General features: G+C 47.8%; 2 protein-coding genes across 4 annotated transcripts in view; one reads left to right on the plus strand and one right to left on the minus strand.

The window, feature by feature from the left end:
* The window catches only part of WDR33 (WD repeat domain 33), a 105,648-nt gene extending 95,551 nt beyond the window's left edge, over positions 1 to 10,097 (plus strand). The window contains exons 18-22 of one of the 3 annotated variants that reach the window (XM_003828250.6): positions 1,979 to 2,417; positions 6,157 to 6,320; positions 6,431 to 6,523; positions 7,121 to 7,336; positions 9,453 to 10,097. In XM_003828250.6, coding sequence (XP_003828298.1) covers positions 1,979 to 2,417; positions 6,157 to 6,320; positions 6,431 to 6,523; positions 7,121 to 7,336; positions 9,453 to 9,682 — 1,142 coding nt within the window. In that variant the 3' untranslated portion in view covers positions 9,683 to 10,097. Of the gene's footprint in view, positions 1 to 105; positions 215 to 1,978; positions 2,418 to 6,156; positions 6,321 to 6,430; positions 6,524 to 7,120; positions 7,337 to 9,452 lie in introns of those variants that run through there. The other 2 variants (XM_008953604.5, XM_055108563.2) reach the window with 2 other exon arrangements.
* Positions 10,098 to 13,476: 3,379 nt separating this feature from the next.
* On the minus strand, positions 13,477 to 15,011 carry SFT2D3 (SFT2 domain containing 3). The gene has a single exon (XM_034954218.3). It carries the CDS (start codon positions 14,463 to 14,465, stop codon positions 13,818 to 13,820), a length of 648 nt encoding a protein of 215 aa, XP_034810109.1. The 5' UTR covers positions 14,466 to 15,011; the 3' UTR covers positions 13,477 to 13,817.
* Positions 15,012 to 15,225: the final 214 nt, after the last annotated feature.

Raw genomic sequence — 15,225 nt, forward strand, 5'->3', positions numbered from 1 at the left:
CCCTGCCCTGTGTCTGTCTCCACCTCCTTCCCTCTCATCCTTGCTCTTTCCCTTTTCTCTTTATCCCCCGCCCCCTTTCTTTCTCTTCCTCCTTTCTCCTCCCAGGGACCAAAGGGAGAAGGGAGAGCCGAGAAAGTGGCCCTGCCATCCCCTACTGGAATAACCGCCGCCGCCGCCCCATCACTGGTGGCCACATCCCTTCTAATTTGTAGTGGTGGGTTTCTTTCCTTGAAGAGCAGGGTACTTTTAAACAGATAGAGGTAATGGGAGGATTAATATTCATAGGTAAGTCCAAACGGAAAATGTTTAGCTTCCTTACGCCAAAGGTCTGCTGTGTCTGAGATTACACTAAGTTCAAGCAACATCATGTCAGTGAAGAAGCCATTAGCTGCAGGAACACACTGAGAAGTGAGGGAGCCTGTCTACCAGAAGGAAATGGAGCTAGGATCTTTGCAAACTGCTGAGTAGAGAGGAGAGGACGGGTAAACGAGACAGACGGAAAAGAGCTGGAAGAGAGAGACTCCTTTATGGCACATTTTTATCCTGAGATTTCCAAGCATTTTATATATATTGCATGGTAAAGAGGAATTGAAATAGCCAAAAGAAATGAACTAAAATGAAAAGGGAGGGGCCAGGTGCAGTGGCACATGCCTGTAATCCCAGCACTTTGGGAGGCTGACTGGGTGTATCACTTGAGGTCAGGAGTTCAAAACTAGCCTGGCCAACATGGTGAAACCCCGTCTCCACTGAAAATACAAAAATTAGCCGGGCGTGGTACCTGTAATCCCAGCTACTCAGGAGGCTGAAGCAGGAGAATCGCTTGAATCCCTAAGGTGGAGGTTTCAGTGAGCTGAGATCACGCTACTTCATTCCAGCCTGGTGACAGAGTAAGCCTCTGTCTCAAAAAAAAAAAAAGAAAGAAAGAAAAGAAAGAAGAGGGATGCTGTTGCGGGGGAGGTGAGAATTATGGCTGGCTGGGGTACAGGAGGGGTTTGTCTTTATAGCCAGGGAAAAGCAGTAAAAGGCATGAACTGGGCTATTGGAGGAATTTCACTTTAAAAACACAGTTTTTGTTTTTAGAATCAAGAGTATCCTTTCGCTACCTACTTTTAAAAAGTGTTTGATTTAAGTTGTATGTTGACCAAAAATAGGTAAACATTTATAAAAGCTGCAGTAGTTCAGTAGCTGGGAAAACAGTCCCTTCCAAGTTAGGAGGTGAACTAAGTTAACCATCACACATTTAACTGGCATCTTTCCATTTTTATTCAGTACTTTCATTACAGTACATATTTTCACATATTTTAGAAAACTTTAGTGGGATTCCAAACACTGTCTTCAAAGAATGGTGAGAATATTGTAGATGAGGAACAACATTCATAGAGAGGTGCAGAAAACCCCGACACTGAAGCCCAGCAGGGCTGTTTGGTCATCAGGCAGGTATTTGAGAGGCTGGTGATTGCATGTACCTTACAGAGGAATCAAGTGCAACAAGCTGGGGTTAGAGGAGGGATGTCATGGGTGGCAGTGGCACCCTGTTGATGGGTACAGAGGTGAATTCTTGGCACGCTTCCTGGCCTGCAGCATTAATTTCCTCTGTTGTGTCCTCCTTGGATGTGGAGCAGGTGGCCCTAATGAAATGCCTGAAAGAATAGGGGCAGACAAAGGAAGCTCCTTCTGAAGCCCAGGAGGCTTTCTCATTTTTCCAGTGTATACTAAGAGATGGACAGATGCTGCTGATCTCATTTGAGATGAGTAATTTGCCCTAGCTAGTGGGTGATGAAGTTGAAATCTGCACCCCAAAGCTCCTGTTCTATTACCCAATGCTTCAGGGACATTTGTCTCCTAACTAAGCTGAGAACCAAGGAGGGAAAACATTCTCAATAAAGAATGTATTCTGAAATGTAGAGATGCTACAGATCAGACCTATGTTGGCAGGTTTCCTGGAAGACATGGTAAAAGTCAGCTTTGTTTTCTTTAGGTGACTCCCGCGGCCCTCCAAACCATCACATGGGCCCGATGTCAGAGAGGCGGCATGAGCAGAGCGGCGGGCCTGAGCATGGGCCCGAGAGGGGGCCTTTCCGGGGTGGCCAGGACTGCAGGGGTCCCCCTGATAGGCGTGGCCCTCACCCAGACTTCCCCGATGACTTCAGCAGACCAGATGACTTCCACCCTGACAAGCGCTTTGGCCACCGGTTACGTGAATTTGAGGGGCGAGGAGGACCTTTACCGCAAGAAGAGAAGTGGAGGCGAGGGGGCCCTGGGCCTCCGTTTCCCCCTGATCACAGGGAATTCAGCGAGGGGGATGGCCGGGGTGCAGCCCGAGGCCCTCCAGGGGCATGGGAAGGCCGCAGGCCCGGAGATGAACGTTTCCCCCGGGATCCCGAGGACCCACGTTTTCGAGGGCGCAGAGAAGAAAGGTGGGACAGATACTTTGTGGGCCCATTCCATCTTCAGTGGAGCTTTTTATCTGCTGTCTCCACAAAGGTCTCTTTCTTCTTTTTCTTGAGGAAAGAGAATTATATCAATTACCAGCCCTGCACTCTGTAGAGTTTGCATTTGGACGTTTAAAAAAAGTGTGCTTTTTAACCTTAGCCTTGTTTTAATCTTTGCTGTCTAGAAATCTTTTTTGTTTTGTTTATTTTTTTATATTTTGGTCCTTTTAAAGAGATGGGAGGATCAGTATACTACAAGACTTGCTGGGATCTGACTTAAAATTTCCAGGTTCTTCTTGATTAGAATAAGGAAATATGAGGCAGCTACCTAGATTGGAAATAAAGGGGTTGTGAAATAGATACAATTTTTGTGTAATTGCCCAATAATCTTAACAAACTTAAACTGAAAAACAATCTTCCTGTTAAACTTAGATCAGGCTTGAACACTCATCTCAGCATTCTTGGGGAGTTTAAGGAACAGAAGAAATCTGGAGAAAGAAACAGGAATTAGCCTAGGACCAGTGGCTCACGCCTGTAATCCCAGCACTTTGGGTGGCTGAGGCAGGAGGATCGCTTGAGGCCAGGAATTGAAGAACAGCCTGAACAACATAGTGTAACTCCATCTCTACAAAAAAAAATTTTTAAATTAGCTGGGTTTGGTGGTGCATGCCTGTAGTCCTAGCTACTCAGGAAGCTGAGGTGGGAGGATCAGCTGAGGCCAGGAGGCTGCAGTGAGTTATGATTATGCCATTGCACTTCAGCCTGGGCTACAGAGCAAGACACTGTCTCTTAAAAGAAAAACAAAACAAAACAAAAAAACACCAGGAAATAGTAAAATCTCAAGTGAGACTCAGAATAATTAAAGATGATGATAATTGAGTGTTTATTTTGTATCAGATGTTGTTACCTCATTTAAATTGAGGAATTTGTTTTAATTTAGGAAATTAACTCATTTTATTTAAAGAATTTGTGAGATAGGTGCGACTGTCAGCATCTTATGCTGATTCAGACAGAATAAGAGCAGTGTCTTGACTTTCCGAGGTCTGGCAGGTGGTAGGTGTCAGAGCTGGGCTTCAGGCCCGTGCTGTTCAGCACTTCAGCTTTTACTATAGTCTCTGATTACTCCTTAGCCATCCGTGTCCTTTCATCCCATTTCTTTTTTTTTTTTTTTTCTTCTTGAGATGGAGTCTTGCTCTGTTGCCAGGCTGGAGTGCGGTGGCACGATCTCGGCTCACTGCAGCCCCCACCTTCCAGGTTCAAGTGATTCTCCTGTCTCAGCCTCTTGAGGAGCTGGGATACAGGCTCACACCACCTTGCCTGGCTAATTTTTATATTTTTAGTAGAGATGAGGTTTCACCATGTTGGCCAGGCTCGTCTTGAACTCCTGACCTCAAGTGATCCACGTTCTTCAGCACCCCCAGAGTGCAGGGATTATAGGCGTGAGCCACTGCGCCTGGTCCTTTCATTCCATTTCTTACTCTTCTTGTGAATAGATGGTTAAGGCCGGGCACAGTGGCTCACGCTTGTAATCCCAGCACTTTGGGAGGCCGAGGTGGGTGTATCACGAGGTCAGGAGTTCGAGACCAGCCTGGCCAACATGGTGAAACCCTGTCTCTACTAAAGATACAAAAAATTAGCCGGGCATGGTGGTGCGTGCCTGTAATCCCAGCTACTTGGAAGGCTGAGGCAGGAGAATCGTCTGAACCTGGGAGGCAGAGATAGCAGTGAGCCAAGATTGCACCACTGCACTCCAGCCTGGGTGACAGGGCGAGAATCTGTCTCAAAAAAAAAAAAAAAATATATATATATATATATATATATATATATATCTGTATATGTGGTTGAGTTAGGGTTGGCCAGCCCACCCTCAGGGGTGGTGAGAAAAGCATGGCTGATGACAGGCTCAGAAGCATGACATAGTGGGGGCTAAGGAAGCAATTGTTTTGGGGGAGGGGAGATAGGGAGGTTAAAAATAAAGACGTAAGGGCTCCCAGTGTTTTTAAGACCCTCTCTTAATGATATCCAAGCATTACCTTTGGCATGGCTTTTTATGACTAGAAGAGCTTTACATCTGCGTAATGTTCACTGACTTATTGAATCTCTGCATCTTGTGCAAAATGTTACATTTTACCTTGTCTTTTTTTTTTTTTTTTTTTGAGAGGGAGTCTTGCTTTGTCGCTCAGGCTGGAGTGCAGTGGCATGATCTCGGCTCACTGCAGCCTCCACCTCCTGGGTTCAAGCGATTCTTGTGCTTCAGCCTCCCGAGTAGCTGGGATTACAGGCACGCACCACCACGCCCAGCTAATTTTTGTATTTTTAGTAAAGATGGGGTTTAGCCATCTTGGCCAGGCTGGTCTCGAACTCCTGGCCTCAAGTGATCTGCCTGCCTCGGCCTCCCAAAGTGCTGGGATTAGAGGTGTGAGCCACCGTGCCCGGCCATCCTGTCTTGATTTGTATTGTGTTTCATCTGTCAGTGCAGACCCACAGCCTAGGCTGGTGTGTGAGAGTGTAAAGGTATTGTGATTATATAGGAGAAAGTTCTTGTTCTTAGAAGAAATGTACTGAAGGATTTAGGGGTAAAGCTCGTGTTGGCAACTGATTTTCAAATGGTTTAGAAAACATGTTTGTGAGTAGCTGGACGGAGAAGATAAAGCACGTGTGGCAAAATATTAAGAAGGGATTGATCTGGGTGGAGGATCTGGGATGTTCATTGTACTGTTCTTTCAGCTTTACTGTAAGTTTGAAAATCTTCCAAGTAGAAGATTAGGATAAAGGCAATGGAATAGAAACCCGAGGAAGAGCAGAGGCCTGGCCTGGGAGGAGGCCATGCAGCTCATGCAGAGGGGCCCTGCAGGGTGGCGCCACCGCCTCTCAGTGAGCGCTGCCAGAAGGTCACTTTCTCTTCTTTCGCACAGACCTCCTGGTACCCTCTCTGCCTCAGCAATACTCCCAGTCAGTGTAGTCTCCTAGCTCCAAAATTCCTGAGAGAAGGGGAAGCTGTTCACTAAGCAGGGCTCCAGACTGCCAGCTAGCCAGTGGATCGCTGCCTGTAAGCCAGATGCTGACCTGTGTGCCCATCAGCTGTGGACTCGGGCCATGAGTGCCACTCGTGGTCACGGAGGCCTGCCCCTGGGTGGAGGCTGTGGGCTGGGGCAGATGGCAGAGCCCCTACCTACAGACAGGTCCAGTATGGTTGGCAGACACGATCTGTGCCCCCATTTTTCTGATTATATGTCATAAATGTTCATCATACAAATGTAGATGATAATGATAAGTATTTGTGAGGCAGTGATACAGAACCTGGGCCGAGGGTCAAGACTGGCTGAGTTCAGATCACCAGCACTTACTCTGTGTCCTTGAATAAATGATGTCAGCAATCTGGGCCTCAGTGTTCTCATCAGTGGAGCTGCTGATAATACCAGCTTCATATGGTGGCTGTGAAAATGAAATGAATGAAATGAAGTAATACTTGTATATACCTAAAAGCCTAAAAGAAGCTTAAAGTAACTCCACACTCTGGTGTGTTTCCTTCTGGTCTGTTTTTGCCTCTGATAGTATTAATAGGATTATATAATGTATCCTTTCAAAAATATATAGTTTTATTTTGTTTTCCTCCCAATTAACATTGTATCATGCTTTCTCATATCATATGCTTCTTTGAAACATGAACTTAGAGTGGCAAGGTGTTCTCTGAGGTGGACATTCTGCTGTTTTCTCTTTACAGCTTCAGAAGAGGAGCCCCGCCGAGGCATGAGGGCCGTGCTCCCCCCAGAGGAAGGGATGGTTTTCCTGGTCCTGAAGACTTTGGTCCAGAGGAGAATTTTGATGCTTCTGAGGAAGCGGCCCGAGGACGAGATCTCAGAGGTCGAGGTCGGGGTACCCCACGAGGTGAGCGAGTTACTAAAGACACCTGGTCTGGAAGGATAGGGTGCAGAATACACTGGTTGTGAATACACCAGGAACAGTCTGAGTGCAGCATTGTTTGCTCTGTTGTGTAGGAGGAAGGAAGGGTTTACTTCCCACTCCTGACGAGTTCCCTCGCTTTGAAGGAGGGCGGAAGCCAGATTCCTGGGATGGAAACAGAGAGCCTGGTAAGGAAAAGAACCGCTTGTTGGGTAACTCTAGACTGCAGTTCACAAAGTGAGTTCTGAGGGCCCTCTCTGGGGTGCACCGGGTCTCCTCTTTCCAGCTCATGTCTCCCGGGGGGCTGGGCTGTCTCCTGTCCTGCAGCCGCAGCACTTGATCTCAGCAGGTGGAATGCAGAGCAGAGGAATCCGCCAGACATTACAGGGATCTATCTGAGTATAAAACGGGACTGCTCTTTCCACTAAATTGTTTTTGGAGAATAAAGTTAAGTGAATTAAAATTTTCCCAGTCTCAATTGCTAATATGGTAAATATTCGTAGTTACAACTCTCATTAACAAAATCTCTTAGGAGTCCTCAGTAATTTGAGACTGTAAAGACGTCTTGATACTACAATGCCTGAGAACGAGTTCTCTGGATCTTACCTGCCCCTCTTACATGAGGAGGCACCCTGATGTCTGGGTGGCTTACCCTTTGGCCTGTGGCAGGCATTCAGCATGAGTGAACGGTGGCTCTCGAGTTGCTCCTTACTCTCACAGTGTCATTCCCATCTACTTCTGGTCACACTGTGCTTTCCTGTAAGGAGATTTGTTTCTTGTTTCAGGGCCAGGTCATGAACATTTTCGTGATACTCCCCGCCCTGATCATCCCCCTCACGACGGTCATTCCCCAGCCAGCAGAGAACGCTCCTCTTCTCTCCAAGGCATGGACATGGCATCCCTACCTCCCCGAAAGCGCCCCTGGCATGATGGCCCAGGCACTTCTGAGCACAGAGAGATGGAGGCCCCAGGAGGCCCTTCTGAAGACCGAGGAGGCAAAGGTAAGAGCAGGCCAGTGGTTATGGTTCCAGGAGATGCAGGGGCCGATGGAGGCCTTGCCTGTATCTGCTGCACATGCCCTTGCAGCCTGGGCTGTGCAGAGGCACATGCTCCTAAATGTGGTGCCAGTGCCACACGAGCTGTCATCTGGTGGACTGCAACTTGGCCCTGCACAGGACTCCACTTGCCTCCGGGAATCCCTGTTCACTTGAGGTTTTCACTTCAGCCCTCTGCCAAGATGCCCCAGTACTCTCTGCTCGGCTTGCTGTCTGGGAGCCCTGCTCTCCTTGGCAGTCTGCCCTCCACAAGGCTGCTTGGAACCCTCAAGGGCTCTCAGTGGGAGGGGAAGAGTTGTCCTCTCCTGGGTGGTCTGTTGGTTTTTTTAGCCTGGGTCTAGAGGAACACTGCTTGTGCTCAAAGTCACAGAGACTTTGGGAAACATGGTCTATGGGCAGTGTTTCCAGGGGCACAGTAGATTATCTCCTCAACTGGGAACTGTGGAGCTTTATTTTATAGGCAGCACTAACTTTAGCCAGGAGTAGTTGCCTCTGAAGGCTGACTATACAACTCTGGTTGCAAGGCAGCGGGGGAGGTGCATAGGTGGTGTGGCTCGGAAGCTTCTGGGAAGGCTGCTCCCCGCATGCCCCAGCTTGTGCTCTGCTCCTGAAGTTGGCCTGTCTGTATGGACGGTCCTTCCAGTACAGAGTTCTGCCATTTGGTCTTTTTGGGTTTTTTTCTGTCGCCCAGGCTGGAGTGCAGTGGTGTGATCTTGGCTTACTGCAAGCAACACCCGCCTCCCAGGTTCAAGTGATTCTTGTGCCTCAGTCTCCCCAGTAGCTGGAACTACAGGTGTGCGCCACCATGCTTTTGTGTTTTTAGAGAGATGGGCTTTTGCCATGTTGGCTAGGCTGGTCTCGAACTCCTGGCCTCAAGTGATCCACCTGCCTTGGCCTCTCATGAGCCACCATGCCTGGCCTGCCATTTGGTCTTGATAGTTGTTTGTCTCAACAAAACCCTCAGAAATTACCTTATGTATCATCAATAGATCACCCTGCATAAACACATTGTACTACTAGCCAGTGTGCTGTGACCTTGGCTGACTTTCTTGGGCACTCGGCACACAATTATTAGGTCCCTCTGGTCAAGGACATGCAGTTAGCATGGGAATGACGTAGTAGCTGACACTCTGCCCAGGTGCCTCAGGTGGGTTGAAGCTGCACTTTCTAAGAAAAGAAGCCAAGATTGTTCCTTTGGCTGGCTCTCCTAACTTCATCTCAGCTAGATTCATATTCTGTTACAAAATATAAGACAGCAGAGAGTTTGCAGTCGTCTTCTGAGAGTGCATTATGGGAGATGTGACCAAATCCTATCATTTCCTGAGGAAAAAAATCTTACAAGATAGAATTTTTTTTCCTTTTCCTTTTTTTTTTTTTTTTTAAAATATATTCTCAAGCTGCAACAGAATGAAAGAATTTTAATAGTACCTAAACATTTGTGCATACTAGTCTGAAGCAGGTTAAGCTGTGCCTCGGTGATAGAACCTGAAAGCCAGTGTTTTGTGGGGTTTTTGGGTTTTTGTGCTTTTCTTTTGTTTTTTCAAGAAATACTTTATTTTACTAATTATGAAAAGGAAGCCAAAAGTGCCACATGTCATGGGACAGTCCCAGTGAACACTTGTCCTAGTTGGAGCACTTTTTATTAACATTAGCAGTGTGTACTTCCAAAGTTAAGTCAGTATATTCAAACCTTCCCTCAATATACCCTGGTGGCTGGGAGCAGGCAGATACACTTCCCATGGCCTGGGACATGGCTCAGTGTGGCCTGGGTCTCCCTGAAGGTGCTCCTTGCTCATCTCTTGGCTTCCTGTCGTCTGTCATACAGCCCTGGGGGCATGGATCTGGCTGATGCTGAGGCCCATGGCCATGAGCCAGGAAGGGGGAGGCAGGGTCAGGAAAGGGTAGAGGCACACCTCTCAGTACGCTGAATACCACTGCCAGTCTCCCTGGCAGCACCCACCAGAACTGGTCCATTGTCATCAGAGAGTAAAGTTTGTACTGGGAGTTACTGACAAACAGTTGCTAATACAAAAAGTCCCATGTGAAATTTTCTTTGTTTCAGGCCGAGGGGGCCCAGGACCTGCTCAGAGAGTGCCCAAATCTGGGCGTTCCAGCTCCTTAGACGGAGAGCACCACGATGGATACCACAGAGATGAACCTTTTGGGGGCCCTCCAGGCAGTGGCACCCCTTCTCGAGGGGGCCGGAGTGGCAGTAACTGGGGTAGAGGGAGTAACATGAACTCTGGCCCGCCGAGGCGAGGAGCTTCACGGGGTGGTGGAAGGGGTCGGTAGAAGCTGGAACTGAGTACCCTGAGGCCTCTCTGGACAGTATGTAAGAACTTCTTGTGGACTCACCAAGAGAAGCAAAAGGAAGCCTGCACCGTTGTAGCCCTGAACTCTTTTCTGGGCACCTGAATCCCAGGAACCCTCAATGAGGTCTTCAAGATGAAGAGACTGCTGCCAGCTACCAGCCCGGCTGGCCCTGTCCTGTCCACCCTCATTGCCCCAACTCCCATGTTGTTTTGTGAAGATAAAAGCTGGGATCTTTTTCTTTTTTTTAAGTCAAGTCTCACAAGACATGGGGCATCTCCACAAATTTAAGTTCCTGTCCATTTGGAAATTTGTTTCTATGTGTACAGTTTGTCAGAGAAAAACAAAAGTTTTTGTATGAATACAGAATGTGATTTACGCAAGAATTGACAGAAAACTAGTTGTGAAGTGCTTGCCTTAAGGAAACCTTTGGTTTCCATCGCATCCCATCTGCCAAGGAATGCACGGTTGTTGCTGATGTTCATGAGCATATTAACCACTAGGTTATCTAAATTAATCTCAGCTGTGAACTTTGTGTTTTTCAACACATTCTGTCACACCATTTTTGTGATAGAAAAATACTTGAAAATTATTCTAATGTAGTTTGTAGTAGGTTCAAATTTTTATTCAGACATGCTCTGACAGATGGAAAATTGTACTCTGAAGAGAAAATGCAATCTTCTGGCTGTCCAACGAGGGAGCTTCCCCTTGGAAGCATCTCCTAAGAATCACAGTTTAGGTTTGAATCGCCTTGTTATGATGAGGAGAAGAACTTGATGTTAGTCAGAAATAAAGTCACATGCCCTTTAGATAACTTGAAATCACACATGGAGTTGATAAGGAATGGACCAAAATACTAACAATTTTGCAACACTTAATTAAGCTTTCCTCTCTTCCACTTCCATACTATGTGGAAATACCAGTGTTACGGCAGGGCGTACTTCTAACTCACAGTAAGCCAGATAGATGTTGTCCATGGCAAATTCCTTGTTTAAAATAAACATACCATTTAGCCCAGTTTGGATTGGAAGCCAAAAATTCAGTTTGTTATATACCCCATGATACTTTCTATACTGACCTTTATTTTGGTTTTACATGGAAGCTTTTATTAAAAGGACTGTCCTATGGCCACCTTAACATTTCATTACATTGGCAGCTTCAGTTTTGGCATCGGTCAAATTTATTTGGCAAATTTAGTGGTGCTGGAAGTTTCTTTTTTTCTTTTCCTTTTTTGACAGAGTCTTGCTCTGTCACCCAGCCAGGAGTGCAGTGGTGCAATCACGGCTCACTTCAGCTTTGACCCTGCCTCAGCCTCCCTAGTAGCTAGGACTACAGGCATACGCCACCATGCCCAGCTAATTTTTTTTGTGTGTGTTTTTTGTAGAGATGGAGTTTCACCACTTTGTCTATGCTGGTTTCAAACTCCTGGGCTCAAGCGGTCCACCTGCTGTGGCCTCCCAAAGTGCTGGGATTGCAGATCTGAGCCACAGTACCTGGCCGCTGGTGCTGGAAGTTTCAATGGTTGCTTAGAAAAGGCATACTGATAGTTTAACAGGATATGAAAATTTAACTGGTTCTCTATGAATGTAAAAAACAGCAAAAGCTAATTGATTTCTGTGGAGTGAGAAAATGTCAGCCATATACACTGCTTTTCAGTGTTAGAATCTGAGACTACTTTTTTGTTAACTTTGAAATTACAGCTTAGTTAATCAGCGCTCCACCATAAACATGCTATTAGGAGGCTCAAGATTGCTTTAGGTTATGGGTATTTCTTCACTCACCCCCAACTGGTATAGCTTAAAGAGAGAGAAACTGTAATCAAATTTCATGAAGCTAAAACCGGATCCAGAGACCAAACCCATATCAAGATTAGACTTTTTTTTTCCTGAGATTCTAGTGGAAAAATTTCCATTATTTTGGGCTTTAACTTTAGAAACATAGTATCTCAGTAAGCAGATAACCAGATCACATTTAAAAATTTTCATTTTACCTTGAAGCTCTACTGGACTTGACAGATCACATTTTGAGAGTGAATTCATTTAAACAATAAACCTCTACATTATACTTATTAAATATATATGGCATTTAAAAACATCACTGTCAGCATACATACTAGATGTTGTGATTTGAAGCTTATAAAAACTAGATTTTCAATGTTTGATTTGAGAAAAAATTTTTGAGACAAGGTCTCACTGTTGCCTAGGCTGTGGTGCAGTGATGTGATCACAGTTCACTGCAGCCTCAACCTCCTGGGCTCAAGTGATCTTCCCACCTCAGCCCCACCCCAAGTAGCTGGGATCACAGTTGTGTGCCACCACATCTGGGAAATTTTTTAAAGATTTTCTGTGGAGATGGGGTTTAACTATGTTGCCCAGGCTGGTCTTGAACTCCTGGCCTCAAGCGATCCTCCCGCCTTGACCTCCCAAAATGCTGGGATTACAGGTGTGAGCCACCAGCTGAGAAATGTTGAATTTTTAAGTAAGTTTTTATTTAAGAAATAAACATTGTAAAACATTATAAAACCCCCAACTATTGCAAGTTCTAGAGAAATTTAAAACTAGAACAGAAATTTAGGGGACTAGAAAGAGCAGCCAATGGCACAAGTCTTTACAATTAAAAAAATAATTCATTTTGAAAATACTGCATTTGCTCTCTCACAAGCAGCCTCCTGAGGTAGGTAGCCTTGTTTACTGATGGGGAACAAGGCAGTGTTCTTTACCAAATCTCAGGGCGGGTAGCCTGCAAGCCTACAGTGTGGATGTTGGCCACTTGTGTCACTTCTTGGGACGGGGCTTAGGGACCTGACTTAGGAACATAAATTTTGGGGTTGGAGGAAGCAGCAGTGCTCTACTGCGGCACGACAGACACCCTGTTAAGGCAACACTGGGATCCAGCTCAGGAAAAGCATTATTTTCAAATTGTGCAAGCCAATGCACAGAAAAGTGGTCCTCAACCTTGGGGAACGTAGAATCACTTGGGGAGCTTTAAAAAGGTCCTGATGTCTGGGACCTACTTCCCAGGTTCTGACTGCATTGATCTGAGGTGTGGCTCTTCAAGTAACTGATGTGCAGTCAAGCGCGAGGACCACTGGCACACAATGTTTAAATTCTAAATATATTTTACTTCCTAGTGTATTGCTACTGACAAAACGTAGTTTTCTGGACTCATCAGAATGTTAGGCTCATACCTTCTGGCAATAAATTAAGGTAGTTAAAAGTAACTGCTGAACCTAAAATGAAGGCAGCAGCAATTAGATATAAAAAAAATCTTAAGATCAGCCTGCAAATTGTAAACTAGTTTACAAAGCAGACTATACAATGAGGAATAATTCGAGCTTGTAGAAATCCATGGTTTCCACCAGATACAGGTATTCCGGATCTAGAATTATCTTCCTATTTGCAGGATTTCCGCAGAGACCGTTAAGCATCTACGCGCCCCTTCCTGGATCCCATGCTTCTTGGGGCAGGAAATTTCTTTTGGTCCGTCGCTTTCGTCGTGAAATACACAACTAATTTTCCTTTCATGTTATAAGGCACCATATTTTTGATTTTGTTAACTGAAGAAAAAACCCGAGATAAACCATCTTAAGTACTCTTAAAAGTCCAGTGGCTGAATTCGGTGTTTAATCTGATACCCTTCTGGATCCGCTGACATTGGAGAGAATAATTTCCAAGTCTTAGTATAGCCAAAACAAAAAACTACCGTCGCTAAGCTACATCTACCACTGGATTTTAAAATGACAACACAGCCTGAGAAAAATCACAAGAGCAGCTAACTCGAAGAAAAATCCTTTTTCTTTACTCAGCCGAACCTAAGACCACAGTTACTTCGAAAGCAACTTCTAATAACCGTCTCACATCCTGTCACCAGTTCAATGACAAAATCTCAGTTTTCAGAGCGTGTGCCAAGTCCAGCACAAAAAGCTGACATCGAGGAGCTCCCAACGCTGCTGTCGCCTCCGCTGGCAGCAGCCGCTCCCGGATTAGACTCGCAGGCTGTTGCGGCAGGGCCTTCGCCACGGGCGTCCGCACAGCGGCGTGCAGTCCTCGGCTCGGCCGACGCGGTCTCCGACGGCGCTGGCTCCGCGTACTTCCCCAGCGGCGAGGGCGCGAGGTCCTCACACGGGCAGCACCTTGGCGAGGCCGGCGCCGCGGCCCAGGCGACCCAGTGCGAGGCGCAGCGCGGTGCCGCCGCCCCAGGGCAGCAGCCCAACCAGCGCGGCCAGCAGCGCGGCCACCTGCGCGCCCGCGCCCAGCACCGTGAGCAGCGTGCTGCGAAGGCCCAGCGCGGCGAACAGCGTGGCGCCCAGCGCTGCCATGTAGAGCAGCGCGGGCCGGGACGGCGCTTCTTCGCAGCGCAGCAGGCGCCCGCACGCCGCGCCGCCCCGCAGCAGCGCGCTTCCCGCCAACGCCAGCGCCGAGCCCAGAGACCAGAGCAGCGCGAACTTGCGCGCGCGCAGCAGCAACACCGGTGCGTAGAGCGCGGCTAGGCCGAAACACAGTGCAGCCAGCAGCAGGCACCCGCCGCCCGCCGCCAGCCGCTGCCCACGCGTCACGTTCGGGAGGCACGCCAGGCCGGCCGCTGCCGACTCCGCAGGGCTCCGCGCCCACGTCCAGCGCAGGCCCGCGCGGCCCAGCCACTCCTCCGCCGGCCCGTCCCCGGGCTCCTCCGCCTTCTCCGCGGCGAGCAGCGGCTCCGCGGCTGCCGGGCCGCCAGCTTTCCCCTGCGCCAGGTACTCCTGCAGCTGGCGGTGGAGGTCCGCCATCTTGGACAAGGCGGTGGCAGAAAGGAAAAGCTGCGGCTCACTTCCGGCCCTCCGCTGAAGCGGCTCGGTCTTCGGGCGGCAATTGGTCGGCGACGGCGAAAGGGGCAGGGCCTGCGGCGCTCGCGGAAGTGCCGCGGTGCCTGCTCTGCGGCCTTTTGTGGTGTCCCCAAGTACCGTGGTCGCAGGTGCTGCCTGTCCACTTGCAGTCGCCCTCCCAGCGCCTGACCCTCTTCCTTGTTCGGAGTAGGCGCCCTTGCGGTCTGGCTAAGTCCTGCCAGCATTAATAGTTGGAAGGCAAGGGTGGGTGTGGTTCTAAAGGGGCACAAGAAGTGACCTTTTTGCTGATGGAAATGTCTTATGGCCTCACTGCGTCTACCGTGGCGGTGATATTGTGCTAGTTTTGCAACATGGAGGAATGGGTAAAGGGTACACAGAATCTCTCTTGTTTCTTACAACTGAACACAAACAGTGATCTCAAAATAAAAATTTAATTTTTAAAAAAGTTCAGACCTGTGTAACTCAGGTGGGTTTTTTGGGGAAAGTTGCGTTCTGATTAGTTACCTCACTTGTAGTAATAGTGACCATCCTGATCATTTACCATGGGGTTGATAAAGGAAGGGTTGACACCCAGCACCCTCAACCTGCTTCTCTATTCTGTTCTCAGTTTCGGCCACAGGCCTGGCAACATCCTTGACTCCTTCGCGCCCCTTGTCCAAGATTCGGTGCTGCTGTCCCATGTGTTTGGTGTCACTCTCGTGCT

This window comes from Pan paniscus, chromosome 13, assembly GCF_029289425.2.
Source record: "Pan paniscus chromosome 13, NHGRI_mPanPan1-v2.0_pri, whole genome shotgun sequence".
NCBI lineage: Eukaryota > Metazoa > Chordata > Mammalia > Primates > Hominidae > Pan > Pan paniscus.

Coding starts and splice junctions, on each gene's coding strand:
- SFT2D3 (XM_034954218.3), bottom strand. CDS start 14,465: ATGGCGGACCTCCACCGCCAGCTGCAGGAGTACCTGGCGCAGGGGAAA.